This window comes from Mustela nivalis (assembly GCF_964662115.1).
Source record: "Mustela nivalis genome assembly, chromosome: 14".
In the NCBI taxonomy this organism is placed as follows: Eukaryota; Metazoa; Chordata; class Mammalia; order Carnivora; family Mustelidae; genus Mustela; species Mustela nivalis.
Genome location: NC_139033.1, coordinates 39,816,860 through 39,841,619, shown reverse-complemented (window position 1 = coordinate 39,841,619; position 24,760 = coordinate 39,816,860). Strand labels below are relative to the sequence as shown.

At 41.2% G+C, this 24,760-nt stretch overlaps 1 protein-coding gene across 2 annotated transcripts in view; it reads right to left on the bottom strand.

The window, feature by feature from the left end:
• Positions 1 to 1,519: 1,519 nt before the first annotated feature.
• The window catches only part of MBD2 (methyl-CpG binding domain protein 2), a 66,324-nt gene continuing 43,083 nt past the window's right edge, over positions 1,520 to 24,760 (bottom strand). For both annotated transcript variants that reach the window (XR_014302809.1, XM_082699078.1), the window contains 4 exons: positions 12,516 to 12,606; positions 10,897 to 11,077; positions 5,819 to 5,957; positions 1,520 to 1,991 (listed from right to left, as the gene is read on the bottom strand). Coding sequence is in view for 1 of the 2 variants with exons in the window: in XM_082699078.1 (XP_082555204.1) it covers positions 5,831 to 5,957; positions 10,897 to 11,077; positions 12,516 to 12,606 (399 nt within the window). In the remaining variant the exon portion in view is untranslated. The remainder of the gene's footprint in view (positions 1,992 to 5,818; positions 5,958 to 10,896; positions 11,078 to 12,515; positions 12,607 to 24,760) is intronic.

Genomic DNA, 24,760 nt, shown 5'->3' with positions numbered 1-24,760 from the left:
CTTCTACCCTAGTTAGGGAATGCAAGATGGTGGTAGATTTGGAGGATAAGATAATGAATTTCATTCTGGACATGTTGTCCTGTGGGTAATATCTTGGGAACACCTGGATTTATGAGATGGTCCCAGTTGGACACCATGTAATGGCTTTCATACCGTATTCTCTACCTGAGCAAAGTATAGAAGAACAAAAATCAAAGCTGTGTATGTGTGTACATTGTGTTTTTGCTTTTACAAAAGCTGTTCATAAAAGCATGTCTATCTTGGTTGGATAATTTTGTAAAAAGAACATATGACGCCCAAGGTGAAGTTACCCCAAGCTTGATGACAAAAGAGAACTCATGAACTTGGGGAAGTCTAAGAAAAGCCTTTGGACATCCATTCTAGTTACAACAGGTGTTAAAAAGAAATCAGTATAACCTCCTATTGCCAGCCCCACTGGGGCAGTCTGATGGGCCCAGAACATGCCTCCTTGGCCAATGGTCTGCCCAGCGTCTGCAAGCATCCCTCTCATTTGCCAGCGAGACTGCTCTGAGGATACTAGTGGCCTAAGGCCCAGAGATCCAAGTTGAACATAAATCAGGAATTCCAAAAAGGTGTTATTTATGTAGTTTGGCATAAGGTCCAGAGAGACAACAGCCCCCACCTAGCCAGATGTATTGCTTTGACTATTTTCTCTCCCTTCCTTAGGAACGGGAAGGGTGCTGGAGGTAGCCGTAATAGAATGTACATGTGACAGTTACATGGACTTGGTCACACTGGGGACCACATCATTTCTGGGTCTAATGTTAGAAGAACTAAGAGTGAAGAAGTACATATACCCTTCCCACAGAAAGGTATTACTTCTCAAAATGTATTTAAATTTGCTAATGAACACTCCCCTCCTTTTCTTGGCATCAGATTAACTTCAACATGTTTTGATTTGAAAACTCACTTAATGACGTTATGCCAGTTCTAGTAATTTAGGTATCAAGGAATTCAAGCGGGAATGAAGTTACACTGAGGAGTTTCAACAACAAGACGCTAATACTGTGGAGGCCAGGTACTGATTAGAAAAGTGCTGCGATCTGGCTCACGAAGCACCTCCGTCTAGAAAGCTGCCTCTCTCTGTGGCAAAGTCTAACCTGCACCTGCTAACTCGCAGGGCCAATGGACATTAGAAGATCCAAAGTGTCCTAGAAAAAAAACGGCAGACGTGGACCTGGCAGTACTATCTGGAGGGTACCTGTGTACCTCACTCATGCCCAAGGGAACAAAATGCTTTGTTTTTATAGAACTAACAAAAGTATTCGTCACAGGAGAAAAAAAAAAAAACACCACACATACTAGATGGTACCTTAGAAGTCAGGGGAAAGCAGCATGTTTCCACGCTTTCCGGAGGCGAATTTCAAATGCATGAGCTACTCTCCACCTCCATTCGAGACCTAAGGCCCAGGGATCACAGCTGATTGTAAATCAGGAATCCTAAGGGGGGAGGCTACTTATTATGTGTGCTCTTTAACAGAAAGAATTCCAATCAGTCTGTGAATATAATCATTTATTTGTCTTTACAGTGATGATGGAAGAATGTACAGGTGTCCTCTTTCAATAAAGTATAAAAATCTGTTTATATACAGTGAAGTCACAATAATCTTTAATTGGGAGATTTATTTGGTACTCCTGATTGGTTCATATTAAAACAGGGGGGAAAACAAATATTTCACGTTAAGTGCTACATTTCCAGTAGATTGCACCTGGCATCAAAAGCTCAGCTTCATCTTAAGGGTCCTGCTTGAAATTACAAAAGTCTAATTTTAAGTCCTAGGACTCAAAATAAACATCATTTTTTTGAATAATAGATATATACATCAAAAATACATCTAAAAAGGCATTGGTTAGCGCTATTAAAAAGCTCTATGTGCTCGGGTACGTTTTTTCTTACAAGCAAAACCCAGTGGAAACGCTTTTGTTCAATTCTAGAAATTTGCTCTTGGGGAAAGTTGGTCGAAAGTTACCTGTAAGGAAAAACAAACAAACTTAAGTACTGCAATGATTTCTCAGGTGAGGTCAGCAGAACTTTAAAAAAGTACTTAGAAGCTTAATTTCACTTAGAACCACATTTTTAAAGCCTTAACATTTAGTTACAGCACTTTGCACATAAAAAAAGTTTCAACATATCCCCTCGTTATTTCAAGTGCTTTAATAATAAATTTATACTCATGTCATTTTCAGAGAAATCAAATGTATAGCTTTGTATCTGACACAAATGTTTTCTATCTATAATTAAACCTGTACAAAAAGAGAAATCATACAAATAAAAAAAGAAAACCGTAATAGACAGCTAAATCCAAACAGGTTTTTTGCCCTTCTTCTTATTTTTTCTTATTAACATAGAATGTATTATTTGCCCCAGGGGTACAGGTCTGCGAATCATCAGACTTACACATTTCACAGACTCACCATAGCACAAACCCTCCCCAATGCCCATCGCCCCGCCACCCCATCCCTCCCACCAAACACAAAATTTTTGAGAGAATTTAGAAAAACGTCAACTAACCATGATTTATTTTACTTTGGAGCATTTATGGCTGACAAGCACTGAAGCCTTCTCATTATTTAACCTGGCTGATCCAGTATGGAGCAATTGCAGATAGGACTATTTATAGATCTGATCCTGTATCCCATTTGTAGCTAAGTATTTTGACACCTTTGGTTTTTATAGTTTTCTTCTTCTTGCAAGCACTCCTAAAATTTTGATAACCTGGGTACCTCATTATGACTGTAAAATTTTAACACAGTAAATCCCAACCAGTTATTGAGGACATACATAAAACAAATAAATCAAGGCCCCCGTTGCTAATAAGAAGTGTGAGGGAGCCGAGTCATGATGAGGCTGACAGACCCGAACGGAACTATGTGGTGCTGGTTCCACCTCTTACAGCCATGTGACGAGGGCCAGGACCTAGCCTTTGGTCAAGCCCGGTTCTACCTCTTCTGTAGGTTATCATGAACACGTAATGAAGTCCAGCGGCAGTGCTCTGGTTTATGAAACACTTCAAGTGTACATGAATCTAAATGAGTCAGTTAGGCAAATTTAATCTTGCTAATTAAGGAAGGCTTCTAATTCTTCCACAGCCTTCAAGTCCACTAGCCTGGTCCAATGATATCATTCTCAAGTTTGCAGTGTGATACATACACTATGAAACTCTCTTTACCCAACATGCCTAAATAACGGCTATATAAGTATATATTAAAAGGCTAATGACTCAGTATTAATTAGTTTGTTCCCACCATTAACCACATTTGTGCGAAGCAGTGAGCAATGCCAGCTTTTATATGAGCAAAGTGCCTCACCCCTGACACATGCTTGCTCACATAACTTAGGGTGCCGCCTTGATATGCACCTGCAAAGTCATCTGCGAAGCCAGCAAGGGTCTAGTGAAACCACAGTTAGATGATCCTCGATTGTCTTAAACTGTTTTTAGAAGAGCCTGAGAGACAACAAAAAGCTGCAAAGCTCTGAAGAAGAGGAGGGCTTTTCTAGAGTCGGTTCTGAGAAAGCACAGACACCGTCCTGACGGCCAGCCCGCGTTCCAGAGACAGTGTGGTGGAAGCCCTCAGACGAAAGAAACACGGCTCAGGCCTCCCTCCGAAGGATTTGACAAACACCAACCACACTCATCAGAGCCCAAAACATACCCTTGCCAGAGCAGAAAACAAGAATTAAGATGAACATGGCGTCTCCCTGTCCTCAATAAGGGGGAAGAAAAAAACTTAAAATAGCACTGAACTGGATTGCAACACTCTGTGTGTTCAGAAAACGGTCACCAAATGGTGACACTGTCACTGAAGATGTAACAGAAGGCATTACAGCTATTACCTGGTTTCTTATCCCTGCGGCAGGGGCTGCGCTCCCTGAACTCCCACAAAGGCACAGATGGGATGGGGTGGTTGTGTGAACCGTGAACTCGGCCTCCCCGCACACAGTACTCCGTCTGTGTCTGTACCAAACAGGCCCCTGGCCCTCCCCACAGTGGTTCCAGGGAAACCCCTGGAGCCATCCACACCACTCTCCCCCGTCACTTCCGCTCACTCACCTGATCCACTTGATTCGGTCTCCAAATACATCTCAAACGGACCTTTGCTTAACTCTTTTTCTCTGCGCCCACTGCCAACACCCCTGTGAAGCCATGTCTCTCTCGCTGCCAGACTACAACCGCCCCCACCGGTCACCCTGCCTCCAGGCTCTCCTGTTCCCATCCTCTTTCTCAGGGAGCAGCCGCAAGGGTCTTATAACCATTTTTTTTAAGCTTTTTTTTTTTTTTTTAATTTGACAGAGAGAGACACAGCGAGAGAGGAAACACAAGTAGGGGGAGTGGGGGAGGGAGAAGCAGGCCTCCTGCTGAGCAGGGAGCCTGATGCAGGGCTCGATCCCAGGACCCTGGGATCAGAACCTGAGCCGGAGGCAAATGCTTGATGGCTGAGCCACCCCGGGGCCCCCACAAGGATCTTATAAATAAGCAGATCTCATCACCTTCCTCAGGCTTCAGTGGATTCCCACTGGCTTTGATGTTAACCAGTAACCCATAAGGCTAAGTATGACTCGACTGACCTCTTCACATTCTCCCAGCCCTCCCCAGATTACATTCTACCTGTGAAGATCACTTTTTTGTTCCCTAAAGGCAGCAACTTCTCCTTGTTGTTTCTTTTGACGGGAACCCTTTCTACCCAGACTCTGGCCTACGGCTGCTCGCCCTTGAGACTCAACGTCAATGTCACCGCCTCAGAGAGGCTTTGGTGACCCTTCACATCCTACCAGCTCCCCTGCCACCGGCTCTCTGGGTAGTTTTGCTTTTCTTTCGGAGCACTTATCACAGTTGGTAATTACGGAGCTATGTCAGCATTTGTTCAATACAACTATACAGTAAGTTCTGTGAGCACAGGGACTGTGTGGTCATGGCCACCACTGTGTCCCCAGAACTAGCACTGAAGGTAAGAATGACTAGTGGGATGAGGGGCAGGTCCCCACACTGAAAGGGACAGGCAGGACAGGTCCCAGAACAATTGGAGTTAGGACTCTCACTCTGTTCCTTTTCCCTCTGTCTCTCTTTCTCTCCCTGATACCCTTCAGTTTTGGCTTCAAAGGACACAAATAAATAATCAACTTATGGGGAGCACAAAATAAGACAAGACCCACCAAAGCAAAGCAGGACGGCAGCTGGAAAGCAAGATACGGCACGAGCCCTCGGGGACTTGACAACAACAACCTAACTAGAAAATACAGCCGTCAGGACACAGCCTGTGACACTCACGTGAGCTCACAATAGGGTCCAAGTTTGTATGCTGTAAGGTAAATTATTTATTCTCTTATAAAATGACCTTCCCACTCTTTCTGTATCAAGCCTGCGCTGCAGAGAACCTAGAAAAAAAGAGGGACTTTGCCTACCTTACAGCCATAATTTGAAGGAGGGCACAACAGACCCCAGAAAGAGCGTGGTGGGGGCGACAGCCACCTTCATCTCCTGCAGCCACTGCCCCCACCTGCAAGAGTCCTTTGTCCCTTCCCCTGCCTGTTTCTAAGGACACCTTGCTGCAGGTTTTCCACCTGGCATTAAAGAAGGAGGTTAGATCCCTTGCAAGTGGCTGCAGGGCCGTGAATGTCTGCATGTCAAGAGGACGAACGCACGGGACTCTTAAACAGAGAGGAGGCCAAAAACAGTACCTGCCTGTCTCTGCGGCGGAGAAGCTTTTTTAGATTCGGCTGAGGCAGGCTACAAAGGCCAAAAGCAAGAAAAGAAAACAGCTTCGGCTGTAAGTCTCTCTCTCTCTGCTCCTAGTTTACCTGATCATCTTCTTAGGCTTCATCTCCACTGTCCATTTCAATATCCATCTCTTCCGTATCAGCAGCTCGGGACAGGATGTCTGCCATCAGCGCTTCTTCCAATTTTTTGCGTACTTGCTGTACTCGCTCTTCCTGTTTCCTTTGATAAAATACAGTAAAGATACACTGATAGTCTGGCCAGGAGTGGGAATATGCAGCTGGTACTACAGGTTATCTTTAGTTCAAAATCATGAAAATTCCGGAGAAGAGCACATTTCCTTCCCCCCAGACCTTGCAAGACTTTCCCCTACGCCCACGAAACTGAACTGCGCAGAAGGTGAGCCTGGCCAAAAAGAGGGATATTTAGATAAGCAGGTATTCCACACCTCACAGAGAATTCTGGTAGGAGTAGATTTAGCTCAGTGGCTTTTTCTTCAACTTCAAAAACTTCAAGATTTGGGGTTATTGTTATAAAGGATATTAGAAATAACTTGAAAGCAGAAAGAAATTATAGGAGAATAAAGAAGAGATTTTTTTTTTCACCTAAGCAGAGAGACGGAGAAAGTGAAGACATGACTGAGATTGGCATTCCTCGGCTATGTTAGGGAAGGACAGACAGAGCTCTCTCCTGGGTTCCCAGTCCTGCTGAGAGCAGCATCGTAAAGAAGCCAAGACCACAGGACCCTATTTACCATGGAGAGAAACTGAAGGGCATCTCGTTGAGATGGGTGGAGTGTTTAAGAACACGCCACAAGTTTCTCTGTGTTTGGGGGATTGCAGTGGAACCTCAAAAGTGAAAGTTAGTAATACCAAGTCATAAAAGAAAAAAAAAAGGTTCTGAACCATTTGATGGGAAACAAAGCACAGGAAGAAAGTCTATTGTTATGTACTTAATGTTTCAAAATCAGAAAAAAAAAATTCAGTCGTTCCCTGACAGTACAAGAGAGGGATTCCCAAAATAGTTGTTTTTGTTTTTGTTTTTGACAGAGAGAAATCACAAGTAGGCGGAGCAGCAGGCAGAGAGGAGGAAGCAGACTCCCCGCTAAGCAGAGAGCCCAATGCAGGGCTCCATCCCAGGACCCTGAGATCATGACCTGAGCTGAAGGCAGAGACTTAACCCACTGAGCCACCCAGGCGCTCCCCTAAAATAGTTCTAATGAGCCAAGCCAGTAAATAGCAATTCACATCCAGAGCCAGGAGAGGAGGCCAAGAAGAAACACAAGAGAAGGAAAACAATGGGAAGTTAAGAGTCTTCGAAAAAAAACAAGAAAGGGAAAGAAGCAAAGGTACGGGTAGAAGCATTAGCCCTGACTTTCTAGTGGGACAAAGCACTTCTTGAGACCAGGGGAAAGGCAATTAGGATGGATGTCAAATGGGAAATGGAACAGTAACAAGTAAGAGACACAAAAGGAATACTGAGGGTTCCACAGTCAGGGGCGGGGGGTGATACTCTCTATTGATATGGAGGAAAACAAAGCACAGCACTGCTCAAACCTGGGAACGCACAAGGGTAGGAAGGGAACATTCTGGAAATTGGTGCTAAGATTCACTGAGTATGTGTACTTCTTGTGTCCTCGACCATTTGTAAAGTTACATTGACTAGATTCCATCTGATCTATTTCATGAGACTCTGTCCCAGGGGAAAAGCTAACAGAAATCACATAGGCACAAAAACCTTAATGTCCTCTGTACCCAAGTCCAAAAACAGCACAAGGAGTTAAAAGGTATAGGCTTCCACTTTTTATTGAATTTTCACAAAGAAGGAGACTGTCACTGAGTTAGTCTGAGCTCTCTAGCCTCTGTCGTATTAAAAGGAACTGGAGTTGAACAGATTTTTATATTGTTGGAGCAGGGTCAAGAAGAACACACTGTTTATTTCTTACACAGTTAGTCAGTCTTGCCTCTGGCCTTGTGACTCAAGGTTTATGACAAATGGCATTAGCATTAGCAATCTCTCACTCCTAATAAGAGAGTATGAGAATCTGCGCAAGTGCCCTAGAGTAATCCTGTTAGGGAGAAATACAGCAAATTGTGCTTTTGGCTGGAAAAGTATATCTTAAAACTCTAATGTTTGCTTGATTCTCTTTTGTCTTGAGAATTACTTCCCATACTTATGGAAGCTGAAATTAAAGCATTTCCCCATTGGGGCAGGAAGAATTCTAACATAGCCCCTGGTCCTGGATAGACTCCTTAGTATAATTCCTTCCCCTTAAGGATAGGCAGAACTTGTAAATAGGCCAGGCTATCCCTCTATGACTAGGTTACTAATCGATAGACCTTGAGTTAATCAAAAGAGATTATCCCAAAGGGCCCAGCCTAATAAGAGACACTCCTAAAAGGGGCTGTGCCCTTCCTGGAAAAAAGTTGGGAGAGGGAATGTGGAGGGGACTTCAGAGCAAGGAACTGACATCTGACTCTAAAGCCTGGGAACAGCCTATCCCACATCCAGCAAGATACTCAGAGGCTCCAGTCCTACAACTAAAAGGAAATGAATTCTGCAACAATCACAGGAAACTGAAAGAAGACTCTCCAGAAGGGAATGCAGTCCAACCAACACTTTGGTTTCAGGCTTGTAAGACCCTGGGCAAAGAATCCACTTGTGTCTGGCCCAGGCTTCTGGCCTATGGAACTGTGAGTGGTTGGGTGTTGCTTTAGGCTGTTAAGTTTGTGAGAACTTGTTATTTATATTAAAAAACGAATACAGGGACACCTGAGTGGCTCAGTTGCTTAAGCGAGGGACTCTTGATTTCAGCTCAGATCTTGATCTTGGGTTGTGAGATCAAGCCCCACCTGCGGCTCTGAGCTGTGGTGAGTCTGCTTGGGATTCTCTCCCTCTCCCCCTCCCCCATTTGCTTGAGCTCTCTCTTTCTCTCTCTCTAATAAGTAAATCTAAAAACAAAAACAAAAACAAAAAAACAAAACAAATACAGAAGGTGCCTATGTGGCTCAGTTTGTTAAGAGACTAACTCTGTCTCAGCTCAGATCTTGATCTCAGGGTCATGAGTCCAAGCCCCAAAAACAAAACAAAAAAACCCCAAATACATCCATGAATGAAAACATTATCAAATATGCTAATATATATATATATATACACACACACACACTTGTCTGCATATATATATGTATTTAATAGTCTTTAGTTAAAGGTTTAATATAAACAGAATATTGGCTGCACGATTACAGAAAGGGTAAAAGTTCCATGTGCAGTAATTTATTTAGAAACTGCATTAATTCAATAAGAAATATTTGCTTAATAATTTCTGTTACTACAATTAAATCAGTTGGAAAATTTGTTAAACAAGTTTACCCTAAAAGGAAATCATGCAGTTCTGGCTTTGAGATTTCCCCTACCATCAAAAGATCTGCTGTTGAAGCCATCAGCATTCCCATGACATCACTCAGAGGCCCTCGGTCAACACCCGTGATGACCTGGCAGAACCCCTGCTGATTAACTGGGTATTCATTCCAAGACAGGTAAGAACTTGTCTCCAGAGGAATTTCCTTCCTCAAGGGTAAGAATAAGCCAAAGAGCAAGGTGACTCCTCCCCGTGATTTTACATTTTGTTTTTCTTTAAAAATAAAGCTGATCGTAAATTCCACACAATCAGTAAACATGAATGCAACTTTGAGCTATGTTACATCTTTGCAAAAGGAGCTACTTTAAAACCCAGGAAAGGCTTTCCAATTACAAATGTAGCTAGACTCATTCATTTAAAAACATTTTCATGCCAACTTTTTATGGATTTAGAAAAAAAATACAAATACAAAACATATTTTAAAATTATATGATTCAAAAGTGCCACCTGCTGGTTTTGTCTAGGAATAATACTCCAATAAAACCTGATCTAACATTCAGAGGGTAGAAATAGTGAAGCAGACACACTGTCCTATTTTTAAAGAAAATACAATACACTACAGTCTCATTATAAAGTAATGATACTCAAATTCATAAATCCCATATAAGAATTTCTTTCTGGTCTTAATATCTGAAGTAGTTTGCTTCTTTTGAGCACATTTTTCTAGGCATTACCAATCTGGATTGTATGTTTTCTTTTCACTATTTGCTGCTAAAAACCTAACTTGTGCAGGGTGCCTGGTAGCTCAGTGAGTTAAGCCTCTGCCTTCATCTCAGGGTCCTGGGATCAAGCCCAGCATTGGGCTCTCTGCTCAGCAGGGAGCCTGCTTCCCCCTCTCTCTGCCTGCCTCTCTGCCTACTTGTGATCTCTCTCTCTCACTGTCAAATAAATAAATACATATTAAAACAAACAAACAAACAAACCAAAAACCTAACTTGTGGCCCCATCTTAGGAAGCAGAAGATGTTAAGAGATGCAGCTTGTATCCTTGCCTGTCTCCTGACTCTGCTTTACTGCTTTATGCTTTACCCTTTGCTTGATCTTTGCCATTTGGCTTCTCATCTGGCTTTATTGTGTGCGTGTGTGTCTTTGAAGCCACCTGAAATCTTTACTTGAAACAAGATGAAGCGGAGATAAATAAATCTCTAAACTGAGCTTAAGAGAGTAAATATAATCAGGATAAGCAAACGGGACTCTAAAAACACAACTCCGCTTAAAGCAGCATGGTTGGGGGTGCCTGGGTGGCTCAGCGGGTTAGGCCGCTGCCTTCGGCTCAGGTCATGAACTCGGAGTCCTGGGATCGAGCCCCGCATCAGGCCTGCTTCCTCCTCTCTCTCTGCCTGCCTCTCTGCCTGCTTGTGATCTCTCTCAATAAATCTCTCTCAAATAAATAAAAATTTTAAAAAATTAAAAAAAAAAAAAGCAGCATGGTTGTGATCTGCTTTAAAGAGAGATTGGTCTGCAAAGAAACCAATGCAGGAAGCCATCAGAAAAGGCATCACTGAGTGCGAGGGATACTTCATAGCAGAAAGTCAGAACTCCCAAGTGCAGAAGACACTCAGTAACAATGTGGAGAGAGTACAACCGATGAGTCCTTCCGATACCACTGTGACACTTCCACCTTTTTCCAAGCATGTATTTGTTTTAAATGTTCCATATCACCTTCTGCTAATTTCACAAAAGATCTGTTAAAATGTATCCAGTGTAAAGAACAAGTTTTTGAAGCTATGTTACATGGCCTTACCTAATGTCTTCATCTGTGACAATGAAAGCCTTGCAGAGGGGTTGAGATGTGTTCAGCCAAACAGCGGGGTTCTTTTCCACAGCAGCGGAGGAGACCTGCCCTGTGATTGGTGCAGAGCTGGTGTGCAAAGCGCTGGCAACAGCAGATAAGAGGGTCTCATCATTACTACCTGGACCAACTCCTGCAATTAGAAATATATACCGGCTAAATTTGGGGAATTTCTAGATGCGCTAAGCAAATCTTACGTAACCTAAAACAACTGTTATTTTTATGTTTGTCTGGAATCATATATTTAAAACTGACACAAGCCAAAGAAGTAAAGGATAATATCGTATCTACTCATAGTTTCTGTATACCAAAGAATTCGCATTAAAAGAAAACAGTAACAACAGACTCCTGGGTGGCACAATCAGTTAAGCATCTGACTCTTAGTTTCGGCTCAGGTGATAATCTCAGGGTTGTGCAATCGAGCCCCACGTGAGTCTGCTTCACTCTCTCCCTCTGCCCCACCAACCAAAATAAATAAGTAAACCTTAAAGAAAAAAACAGTAACAAAATGGCTGAGCAATTCAATAAAACTTTACCAACTTCAAAATACATTTTCCAAGCCAACTTTTTAAACTTGGCTACATTTCCTCAAGCAGGGTCAACTATTTTAATGATCTAAATGCATTCTAAAGTCATATTATACCCAAGTCTCCCTATTAATGTATCCCTAAAGTCCTAGAATAGTTTCTCTTACAGTTTTTAATATTAATTTCTACCAATATCTTCACAATTTTCTTTGTTTTGGGACTTCGAAGGAAAAGCCAATGCAAGCATGTTCTACCTGCAGCTTTCACATCTTTTTCAAATGCCAAACAAAATATCCAAATTAATAAAATAATTGCATACCTTGACTACTTCTAGGGGACTACTGGTAGGCAACATGACCACATTTAAACGCATTGCTTAAAGTCCTAAACTTATTAAACCAGTTAAAGCAATAATTTTCAAGAACATAGAGGGATAACATAATGTCATAACCATGAATGAGGAGAAATTTTGAGCAATCCACACTATCAACATTTAGAAGCCAAAGTTCTAATGCTTGAGAAGCAATGCTTCTCTATAATTGGAATTAACATGGGACACTAGGTAACTGCGTTCTACAACTCAGACCCCACTTGCTGCTGTTACTAGACCAAGATGCACCTGTTCCCACGGCTACAGGCAGCAGGAGTTGGTGCAGGGAGAGGCAAGAGTTGTTAGCTGTTCTTTAGGTAAGAGGAAGAGTGAAAGGGCAAGTGCTGGAGCCAGATGCTGCTTTGGGCAGGAACCTTGAGAAATTCTGCCATTCAGCTGCATTTGGTTCTAAAAGCAGCACATGGGTTAATTTATATGATGAACCTAACCTAAAGCCAAAGTTTTTAAACAGAAAAAAATCTGAAACATCCCTACAACACACAAGCTTTTCAGATCCATTTTTCCTGGGTTTACTAAAACACAAAAGGAACATCATCCAGCGAGGCATCCAACCCCCCAGTGTAAAGACCCTGTCTTCATCATTTCTGATTCCATAGCAGCTAACACAGAGCCTGGCACACAGCAGCTACTGCCCAGCTGGATTTGGATAATACCTTGAAGACCTTTAGGTAGTTCCATGGTTTTTATAATTTGTTCTGTTACATCTGATGCACTAAGTCCTTGTAGCCTCTTCTCCCAGAAAAGCTGTAAGGCAAAACAGCACTTGTTAATACACATTCCTAGGACAAGAAAGTAGCGCATCGATGCTGCTGAATGATGAAATTGAGATCATTTCAATAGTTTCCTAATTTCCCCATTTTTTTCCTTATAGGTACTAAATGACATTCCAAATATGAATTATTTCAACACATCACAATTCTTTCAATGATATTAATCAAAAGACGTTTATTTTATGCAATCTACTCAATTGTTACAGTACTACAGATTTTTATATGTCATATATTACTACATATAGTACTTCATAAGGTCTCTTCCAAAGAATATAACTTGAAGCTTTAGAGATTCATTTGGTATGAAAATTTAATGTTATAATGTATGAGGGAAAAGAAAACACATTATGTAATACCCCTTCATCCAATATCATTAGGGAAAAAGCTCCTCCACCTGTGTGACTTTTCTACAATACTGAAGGTTACCCTTTGGCATACTTTTAAGGGGTAAAGAGCCAATTTTAATGGAAACGTCTCTAAAATGTTTTGCATACTCCCTTGCTCTTTAAAAAGGGTGTCCCTTTCATGAGCGACTTTCCCCCTGTTGTGTGGAGCCCAGGTCACTTTAGTCGCTCAGTGGCCCTACATCCTCATTCTGGGCTCGAGTCAGCACACTGAAGGCTCCTCGTACTCCATGGGGCCACTGTGGAATGCAGTTGTTCAGTCAAACACTAAATGGTCCAAGACAGTTCTGCTGTTTCCTCTTATAACCTTCCTATACTTCATTTTCTCTCCTAGTCAGTTATTACTTCTCAGTAATGTCATTCATCTGTTCCACAGGTACTTACTGAGCTCCAACTAGGAGCTGCACTGTGGACACAGCACTAGACACACTAGACACATAGCACTGTGTCTTTGTCCTCAAGCCTTATCTCTTTCCTAGGCTCTCTCTTATTTACTGCAGCCCCAAAACAGATACAGGAATTCCTTAGGACTCCATGTACCTGTCTTTAACCCTGGACACCTGGGTCCTGTCACAAGTAGGTACAGAAAAAAATATTGAATGCCCAAATATGGAGTAACAGGACTCAGAGTGAGAATCTTGAGGGACCCACAAACCTAAACTGAAACCCCAGCTCTAGATGTCTAAACCTTCCATTGCCTCTTTTGTAAAATGTGACAGCAATGAGGACCACATAAGATTAACGTGGAGTCTAACAAGGCCATATCCATAAAAAACCTGTCAGGGAGTAGGCGCAAGGTTTATTATATTTACTTTTAGCAAATTTTGACCACTCTGAGGGCTGATATTTTGACTCTGAGATATATGAAAAATGCCAGGTAATTGCCCTCCAGATAAATGCAAGACACAATAAAATCTCCTTACGGCAGAAGAGCAGTATGTTGGATCTCTAATAACCCCCCTGCGAGCACCAAGAGTGACCTGCAAAGGAACACCTCACTCTCTTCTCTATGGTAACGACTCCTTACATCTCCCTATAAATTCTGTCATCAGCAGAAAACATGGTCAACATATATGACACGAATGCATTAACCATCATGGGTGAACAATAGTTAGGTGAAGGTAATAGTTGATAAATGTGATAAATGTCCCAAGAAACCCCACCTGTTATTTACTTTTTGTGGGAAATAATATCATCTATGATTATCACAACTATGGGGAAAAAAGCAAAGAAAACAAACACCAGTTAATTCCTAATGAAAAAGGAAAAAGTATCTGGAAGAATCAGTGAGTATGAGATTAGTAAGTGCTTTTATAATGAAATTATAACTTAATTTGCAAAATAAATCAACACTACCCAAAGTATGGAAGTTATGTACAGATATGATCACTAATATTTTACATAAAATTCCAATTTGAGATATCAAAAGTTCAATTTTTTACATTCTACAATTTTTCACTCTCAATTTCTAAATTCCTATTAATGGAAAGGGTAATGATACAAAACTTAGAAAGGATTATTTTGCAGAATAAGCCTTGAACCGAGAAACGCATGCATGGCTCTAGATTACAAGTCCTGGTATCATCACATACCATCTGACAGCCCCCAACTGAGCCTGGAGTTGAATCAGATACGCACCGAAAACCTCTCTATAAATGAAATGCTTATGCCATGAAAATGGAGATACATGGATTGAGGTGTGCGCATGCGCATGTATGTAGGTTGAACGTGTATTTCTACCCCTACTCATGCTCCCCAGAGGAGGCGGGAGATGTGGGAAAGGCCAGAGAAGGAAGAAAAGGCTAGTTGATCAAAGCAGACGCACGGTGGGTACAGGTCACCAGTGCCCTGCTCTCCGTCCTTCCCACGGCTCAGTCAACACTCCTCAGCTCACCTAATTTTCGTGAGAACCGCAAGTCTTCAGGAGACGGATGTCTCTTCACAAATCCGTATCTTCCTGACTCACTGCCCTACATGCATTTCCTCAGGCCATTATCTGCTTTGTTTTGGGGCTGGGGGCTTCTTTGTATTTTAAAATATTTTCTTAAATTGACATGGGCATTATGCCCCGTGAAAGAAGCTAGTCTTTTACGCACTGGATGATTCCATTTCTATGATATTCTGAGGAAGAAAAAAACTATAGGGATAGTTGCCAGGGATTAGGGGTGGAGGGAGGGTCTGACTAAAATGACCAGCACAAGGGAATTCGTTGGGGGTGCTGTAACTGTTCTCTGGTTTTTAATATATATGAACTTTCTCCAGCTGCTAGAATGACCATTTCCTTTATTTTCCAAGCCAGTTCCTTACGGAATGACCACTCTGCAGACTCCATCCTCCAGGCCCATTTCAACGTTATTACCCCAGCCCTTTCCTCATTTCACCAAATTTACTTTAGGAGGTAGTCAGCTCCTCTTACCAAATTCAATGACCTTTTCTCTTGACCTCTGCGTGCTGTGGAGAGGTACAGGGAGGGGAGAAGTCTTCTTCCTAAATTTAAAATTTCCTGACCTGCTCATTTGTGAATTCCTTGTTTATACTAGGTGACAAATCGTGGCCATCTGGAGTTCTTATTACATTCCTTCTCCAGCCACTAAAAGTCCAAAGACAGACAGACTGACAGAAAGAAAGAAAGATGATCTCCCTAAATTTGTAAGAAGCCTCCCTCTACCAAAGCTATCCAGTCTCTTCCGTCACGCCTCCAGAAGCACTGTGGCTTTCATAAATCCTGACCTACCCACTGAAAGTCTGATTTCACCTGCCAAATCCATTGATATTCTCAGTGTAACCCTGCTGCCTGATGTGAGGCCAAATAATCAATTTAACACTTTAAAGGAATAGTGATTTAATATTTAGAGAAAATCCCAAAATTTGCTATCAACCTCAGTTATTATCTCTCTTTCTAATCCCCACTAATTAGAGTCTCCAGATGCCTCTATACCCTGGTGTGGTGTGTGTCTGTTTGTTTGTTTGTTTGTTTGTTTGTTTGTGTCATCCTCCAGCATGTAAGAAAACTGGAGAGCTCCAATTTCGGAGCCTCACATTATATTGCCAAAAATCTGGGCAATGCCCTGTCCAGCTGATTAGCTGATAGAGAAGCAGAAGCTGGGATTAAAGGTGATTCCAAACCACAACAGTGTCTAAAATATCAGTGACAGGGTCTGCATGGCTTTGAAGGAACCAGCTTTCTGGACACTGGAGCTCATCTCCACACCTTTGCTGCTCACACGGACAGAGGAAGTACCTCTACCCCACCAGCGGAATTACAGATGGGTGCACTTCGTCTATCTCAGAGTCATCGGGGACAAACAGGATAGTGTGTTATGAAAGCTACTTCTTTAGTGAGAGGATCAATCTGTTTTCTGAAAATAAGACCAACCCAGATACAACTATAGTAGCATTTTCTTTTCTTAATCGCCGTGGATTTAACTGGGACTTTGGGGGATTTGTTCAACTTGGCTTCCAGAGGATATCCAAAGAAGAGGGTAAGGAAGAAACAGGGATTGCAAAGGAACTGCTCAAATCACATACAAACATACATCCCTATTCTGATGCACTGGGAACTTGGGCTAGTTATGTTGATTAGTACTGCCCTCCAAAACCCTGATATACGTACTATGAAGGAATCTGCTTTTCTGAGGAAGTCAGGACAAGATGGTTTACTGGAAAAAAGTAATCAGAGGATCAATCCAAATTCAACAAATGTTCTTTTAGTACCCATTATGTGTGAAGTATTTTGCTAGGCCTGGAGATAGTTACTAGGATAACTGGCAATTGCTGACCTCTCAGTGCTGTTTGGTGGGAAACTAGCAAAACGCTACAAAGTAGACCATGACAACCACAACAATGCAGATACAAACTTAACTTCAATTTGGGAGGATCTTGGAAGGCTTTCAGGAAGAGGCAGCTCTTGAAAGAAATGTGGAAGAGTTCTACAAAGCAGCAAAGTCAGCCAAGGAAATAGCTTAAGCAGGCAAGGATGGGAGACAAGAGTACCAATCAGTATTTCTACGTGTTCTCACACAGAGGAATAACCACAGCAGCTTATTTTAAATGTATATCCCAAGGTCTCAGCCCTAGGGATTCTGTCCAGTAGGTCTGGGTTATGGGGCCAGATTTATTATATACAGACATATGTATATGTCTTAGAAGAGTCTGATGCAGGCCCACGGATCTCAGTTTTAGAACTGGTTTGGTTTGTGTTGAAAGAACTGTAGTGCACACATAGGGCTGGTTTATACTGATCACCAAGATCTCCGAGTTTTATTCCTGATTACAACAGAAAAGTAAAAAAGTATATTATTCTACTCTGTCCTTGCAGAGAACTGGAGGAATATATTTGCCTTTCTCTTCCTCACTGCAAGAAGACATGTGTCAAGGTATATTTAAGAGCACATCAAATTGTTCAGGCATAAATAGAGAAAGGGCTGACCCAAAGTTCTGCTGATGCCCGGTCATATTCTCTTGGTGGAAAAGAGGAGGAGGAAGAGGACAAGCTACCACTTACCCACCACCAAGCCCCATCCAGAGGCCTGGCCCTGTGCTCAGTGCTTTATGTACAGAAATCCAGTGACTCTTTCCTACAGATTTTTGAAGAAGACATTATTAGTCCCATGTAGAGTCACTTACCAAGGGTTGCATAACTAGTCAGTGGTGCAGCTGGAATTAAAACTCAGGTCAGTGTGATCAAATGGTCTTGATCTTAATAATAACAGCTCTGCAAGAGCATTTACATATTTGGCTCTATGTTAGATCAGAAGGTAACAGGCCTCAGACACTTCCACTCATGAAATCACAGGCCGACAAAAGTTTTTAAAAATGCCAAGAAAACTGTCGAGTTACTCTTAATCCATTTGCCCACTAAGTAAGACTGTGTAAGTCATCAATTGTAGGCAATTTGTGCTGATGCCTGCCTCCTCTTTGGGCAAAATTAAGAGACCCAGGCTTGTAATGTTTAGGCTAAAGCTAGCATGGAGTTTTAAGATACCAAACCATAATTTGGGGAAGCTTACATGATAAAACCCAAAGAACCGATGTTATATATATTCTCTGCAAATTAGCTTTCTTAGAATTAATTGCAAGTACCGACCCCATTGAACATCAAATTTTTATTTGGTGGATGGAAATTAAAGTCTGAGACCCCCTAATCCAAGAAAATGCTTTCAGATGAGTCCCACTAACAACAGAGTGGTAGCAGGCATTTTATGAAGCAGGAAGGGGGAGTGATTTAGTGAGCATACAAAACTGAACACTTTGGAATTTTTTCTATAAGAATACTATTTTAGGTTAACTATATTAGTATCTATTTCTCATGAAATATTAAAAGCATGCAGATCAAATATACCAGTATTATTTTCATCAACCCTTATATTTAATTTGAAAAGCACCGCTGTGCCTGCGTATTGTTCAAAAAAAATTCACTGATGAAGAGAAACTGACCTTCTGTTTATACTCATAACATCAACTTGACAGTAAATTGTCAAGGGCAGGAAGGGTAGGAAGGTTCACTTCTGAGTAGCAGAGTGACTGGTAGTGGGCTTGAGTTCAAATTCTTGCTTTGTCACTTACTAGTTTTATAAAGTTAAACAACTTAACCTATCCACTTACTAGTTTTATAAAGTTAAACAACTTAACTTATCCCAATGTCATTTTCCAACTCTAGGGAAAGGGAAAATAAAAACGATCTTAAAGAGTTTCAGAAACTAAATGAGGACGTTTTACAAACACGTGAACATGCCCAGTACAGAGCAATTATCATCTTACTACATTTTTCAGCATACTGATAATATAATAGCATTCAATAGGTAAATGGACATCTTATTAAAATTAATAAATATAAACAAATCAACAAATTACCCACTCTGAAAGAGAACTATTCATACATGAAGACTGAGCAGCTGTGCTTGAATCTGCCCTTCCCTCCAAGATTTTCAGCTGGGGTTTTCTTTCTACAAGTATCTTAAAACTCCTCCTTTTCCTCCTCTCATCCAAGCCAGACTGCCTCTCACCTAGACCAGAGTTGGTTGGGAGAACTCTGGTGAGTAGGACCAGCCACATAATTTGCAGGACTCAGTGAAATGAAAATGAAATCATGAAGTCCCTTGTTCAAAAAGTATTAAGAATTTCACAATAGCAACAGGCATGGGCTATCCTAAGCACGGGGCCCGTGCACCCGCACCCACGACATCCAAGGTGGGAAACACAGTGCTGGGGGAAAGGAGAAACTGGCAGGGAAAGGAGACCCCTGTGCCATGCAGCAGGATATAGGAAAATGCTGTGATCTGATCTCATTCTTTGAATTTCATAAAAGAAGGAAGATAACGGAAAATAGTTCTGGCTGGGCCTATGCACAAAGGAACCTTCCTATAATTCCCAGTTAAAATAATGCAAGGATTTTTTTTTTAATTTTATTTATTTATTTGATAGAGAAAACACAAGTAGGCAGAGAGGCAGGCAGAGAGAGAGGAGGAAGCAGGCTCCCTGCTGAGCAGAGAGCCCGATGCGGGGCTCGATTCCAGGACCCCGAGATCATGACCTGAGCCGAAGGCAGAGGCTTAACCCACTGAGCCACCCAGGCGCCCCAATAATACAGGGATTTTTCATCCCTCCCGCCACTGCTCATTTGGAGGACTGTGAAAGGATCACTGCCAAGGCCCCCACAGTTGAGCAGCATGAGTGAGGAAGGAGGGGACCCAGGGAATGAGGAAACCATAATGGGGAAGAACAGTGGTAAGCCCAGAGAAGGATCAGAATTTTGTTCTATTTAAAGTCCAGTGGATAAAATGGGTAGCTTTTAATTAAGATTTCCTGAAACTGTAATTTTCTTGTTATTTTTACTCCATCTATTTCCATGTTGTGATGATAGTAAAGCCCTTAGAAAAACCTCAAAAGGGCTCTGAGCTTATTTCAAGAACAGAAAGTAGGAGAGAATCAGGGAATGCAAACTATATTTCCATTATGCAGTGAAGCAGGAAGAGAAAGAAAAACAAAACAAAACAAAACAGACAAAAAAACTTGAACCAGGAACAACGGCCTAAAGAAGTTTCCCAATCTTGGCATCATTAACATTCGGGTTGGACAATTCTTTGTTGCGGCTGTTCAGTGGCATCCCTGGCCTATACCCACTATGTGCCACCAGCACTACCCCCACTTTGACAACCGAAAATGGCTCTAGACATTGCCAAATTTCCCTGGGTATATGGGGGAAGACTGTACAAAATCAGGTCTGGTTGAGAACCCCTGGTTCAGAGGAAGACAAAGAGGTGAGAGGTGTACAGTGCGAGGAGCCCGAATCGCATTGCTGAAACAGAAAGAAGAGCCCTCCACTGGTAGATGCCATGACTGCCGCCAGCTCCTTTCCCAACTTCCAAGAGTCTCGATCAGAGATCATCACTCCTGAGCCTTATAAGAACCATCCCAAAGAGCTTGGAGCTGGGCACGTCTTCTGTCACTGCCAGGCAAGGGTGTAAAACAAAGCTGAAGTGGGAGAAATATTTCTTACCTTAAGAGTTGAAATTTAAGGCATATAACATGGTTATAAACAGTAATCATTTTTAATAATTCAGACACACCTAAGATTAAATGGTCTTTTATAGGCCGGTCTGGGATTCCAGAACCATTTATAAAACCATTTCTACTGGAAGCTGTAGAGTTTCAAATAACTGAAACATGACATTTTATATCCCAACCCATAAGTTAGAAAGAATCTGTATGTACAGATTTTAGAAAGAGTTCTTTGTTATTCCCAAAGGGTCAGAGACCACATGCATGTTCAAATCTGCCACCAACTACCAAGAAAGGCACATCTCCATTCAGAATGATTTTAGGTATTCAAGTCTAGTTAGAGCAACAAAACAGAACCAAACATCTTGAACGTGTTAATTTCCATAAGATATTAATGTCCTACCTACAGGTAGGACCTGAGCAATTCTAAATTAAAAGGCCAGAGAAGGGGCGCCTGGGTGGCTCAGTGGGTTAAAGCCTCTACCTTCGGCTTGGGTCATGATCTCAGGGTCCTGGGATCGAGTCCCGCATTGGGCTCTCTGCTCAGCAGGGAGCCTGCTTCCTCCTCTCTCTCTCTCTCTCTGCCTGCCTCTCTGCGTACTTTTGATCTCTCTCTGTCAAATAAATAAATAAAATCTTAAAAAAAAAAGGCCAGAGAAAAAGTATCTCACCAAACTGAGCCACAGAAAACCTTAAAACTGATCTTAGCCTTCATATACTGTTTGAAAATACATCCTCCCTTACCTTTTGAAATTAAAATCTCCACCAAAAGAGTAAACTGATTATATATAGAAACATACTGAAATTTCAATAATGAAACCAAGTTCATCTAAAACTCCTATATATCTGAACTATTTCTCACTGATTATTTTGAATATGTACCACAAGCTGAATGTTAGGTAGCTCCTATGCCAAGAAGCTGTAACCACAGACTCTGTGCTGACCAGAAAGCCAGGAGCTCAAGCGCAAGGGCCCTGAGCCTCTTCAAATATCCCTTCTACCATAGACCCCCTCCAAGTCATTTACCCTTTCTTTTCTTATCTTTTGTCTCAGAGGAGTAAGTATCCTGCTGCTTTTCTCAGATTACCTCTACACTTGGCTCTTGGTCATATCTTCCGCCTCCTCCCGTTCTTGCCCCAACAATTTGCCCAACTTCTCTTCCTACATTTTCCATCTTCCTTCTTCCTCTCCTTGGGCTTCTTTCCCTGAAGAGACTGATATACTCCAACACTGATAACCTAAAAAATGTCCCTATACACACACACAACTTCTCCCTCAAACCAGCTCTATCTTCCTCTTTCTACTAGAAAAGAAACTTTCCCTCTGTTTCCTGGACCTTCCATTCATTCTCTTCCTCCTAAACTCTACTCTACTCCTATTAGTATATTAACGCTGATCGCTTCTCAGCCTTTTGGCCAAGATCAAGTGTAGCATATTAACACTGACTGCCCAAGGTCACAGTAACCTCGTAATTACCAAATCCAGTTCCTGACTCAAGCCCTACCTCACTGTTGAAATCATCTGCTGTCAGAAGACTTAGGAAAGTCTCTTTTATGATGGTTCTCTGTATGCTTCTGTATTTTCTATTACTGTTAAGAAACAAATTAAAACTAATGGTAGGAGTCAAGGAAATAAGACTATGAGAATTTTTTTCTAACAAAAACAAATATTTACAATGCATGAATGGGATATACCTTTTAAAGAATCTGTTAATAATTTGTAAAATAGAAGAACTTAAAGTCACTTTTAAAATCTCACAATTTTAAGAGTTTTACTGAGCACAGTCTTCATCTCTGTGAAGATCATCATGTTAGACATGGCGTTGGCACTCAAATGTTTTAGAGATGGACCTACGGCTATGTCGAAGAAGTACAGGGTAACAGAAAGACACTGGTTTGGGAACTGAATGTTTTGATCCTGGACTAAACTACTAAATAGATGTGCTGCCTTACTCACCTAAGTCACTTAATCAATTTGGTTGTGTTTTCACTAGTAAAATAGAAATACTAATCACTGTCTCATCCATCTCAAGTCATCAAAACACTGATTTTAAAAAAATGAGGAAATTCTTTGAAAATATACAATTTTTATTGAATTTCTCATTTTCTAATGTTAGAATTTCATAAATTCAATAAATATTTGATTCACTTTTCTAAGGCTTTTTCTAAGCTAATCAAAGAACAAAGGGCCTTGTCATGTATTTGTAGACTAAAGCAAAACCCAGAAAATGTGCACTTTATATTCACTGACTCATGAAAAGCTAAATATGCAAGACCCTGGGTTAGGGCTACACAGAGGAATGATGTTTCCGCCCAGAAGGAATTCACTGTCCAGTTTATAAAGTGCTCTATTTCAAATCCACCCCGTATGACATCTGAGTTGTCTAGTTCTGGTCAGCAGAAACAACTTAACTTAAACACCACGGTCTGCAAACATCAAAGTCAAACCCTAGCTGCCTCCTCATTTTGTGAGAGTGGCCCAGGAAGAAAGGGCAAGATCATGGCAAGAAAATTACTATGTAAATCAAGGAAAAGCTTGACTCATGTGGCTGTGCAAACTACAGTGAGATCTCTCGTTAAGGCAAAAGATAGCATTTTGGGCTAAAGAGGCTGGAAGAATGACGCAAACAGCAAGACCCAGAGCTGCGGGGGCGGACGGGCGGCACCATCCGCTTGTCTGCAGACTGTTATGAGCACTATGGTACGAGCCTCCCCAGAGCCGGCATGTAATACTTGTCGCAATGTTAGGAGCAATCTTAAACCACTAAATTTGAAAATTATGAAATCTACAAATACTAGAAAAACATATTCTCAAATTTGATACAAGAAGAAATAGGGGGCACCTGGGTGGCTCGGTTAGTTAAGTGTCTGCCTTCGCTCAGGTCATGATCCCAGGGTCCCAGGATCAAATGCCACACTGGGCTTTCTGCTCAGCAGAGAATCTCCTTCTCCCTCTCCCTCTGCCTGCTGCTCTGCTGCTTGTGCTCTCTCTCTCTCTCTCTCTCCCCACCACATACCTACATACATACATAAATAAATTTTTTAAAAGAAAAAATAGAAAATATGAATATTCATCTACATACCTATCAAATAAACTGAACCTACTTTCAAGCTTTCTCATTTAAAAAAAGTTGGGGGGGATGCCTGGGTGGCTCAGTGGGTTAAACCTCTGCCTTCGGCTTGGGTCATGATCTCAGGGTCCTGGGATCGAGTCCCACATCCGGCTCTCTGCTCAGCGGAGAGCCTGCTTCCTCCTCTCTTTCTCTCTCTGCCTGCCTCTCTGCCTGTTTGTGATCTCTCTCTGTCAAATAAATTAATAAAATCTTAAAAAAAAAAAATAGTTGGGGGGGCAGAGGAAGGAGATGCCACACAATGAATGCTCCAAACACATAGAGAAAAGTACCAATTTTATACAAACTCTTAAGGGAACATAAAAGAAGGATCACCTCCCAGCTTATTATACAAAGCCAGCAAAACCTCCATACTAAAGATTGAGAAGAAAATTACTAGAAAAGAAAAATGCAAATCAATCTCTTAGTGAATATAAATGCAAAAAATCCTAAACCACATAACAGGAAATCTAAACAACAGTAATAATGATAATACATCATGACTACGTTTGGCTTAATCCAGGAATTCAAGGCTTATGTAACATTCAAAAAAAAAAAAAATCAAGCAGTGCAATCCACCACATAAACTAATCACTGTAATTCAATATATTAACAGAATAAAGAATAAAAACCATTTCACCATTTAACTAGGTAGAGAAAAAGAATTTGATAAAATTCAATACCCATTCACAAAAAATATTCTTAGCAGATGAGGAATAGAAGTGAATTTCATTACCTTAATCTTAAAAAAGGTATTTACCAAAAAAAACCTACATCAAGTATCATATTTAATGGAGAAACACTAAAATCACTTCCTGGTAACATGAATGAGAGAGAGATGTCTGCTATCTCTCCTATTCGAGACTGTATTATAAGTTCTAGCTAGTGAAATAAGACTAGAAAAAAAAAGGTTTAAGGGTCAGCAGGGAAGAAATAAAATTCTCAATTGCAAATGACAGGTTTGTTTATTCATGTATAAAGTTGAAGAGGCTCACTGACTACTTTAATAAGTGAGTTTGGAAAGATAAATGAATACAATCTATAAAATCCAATTTTTCTATATAGTAGCAACAGACAACTAGAAAACAAAAATAATTTAATGTAATCACTTAAGA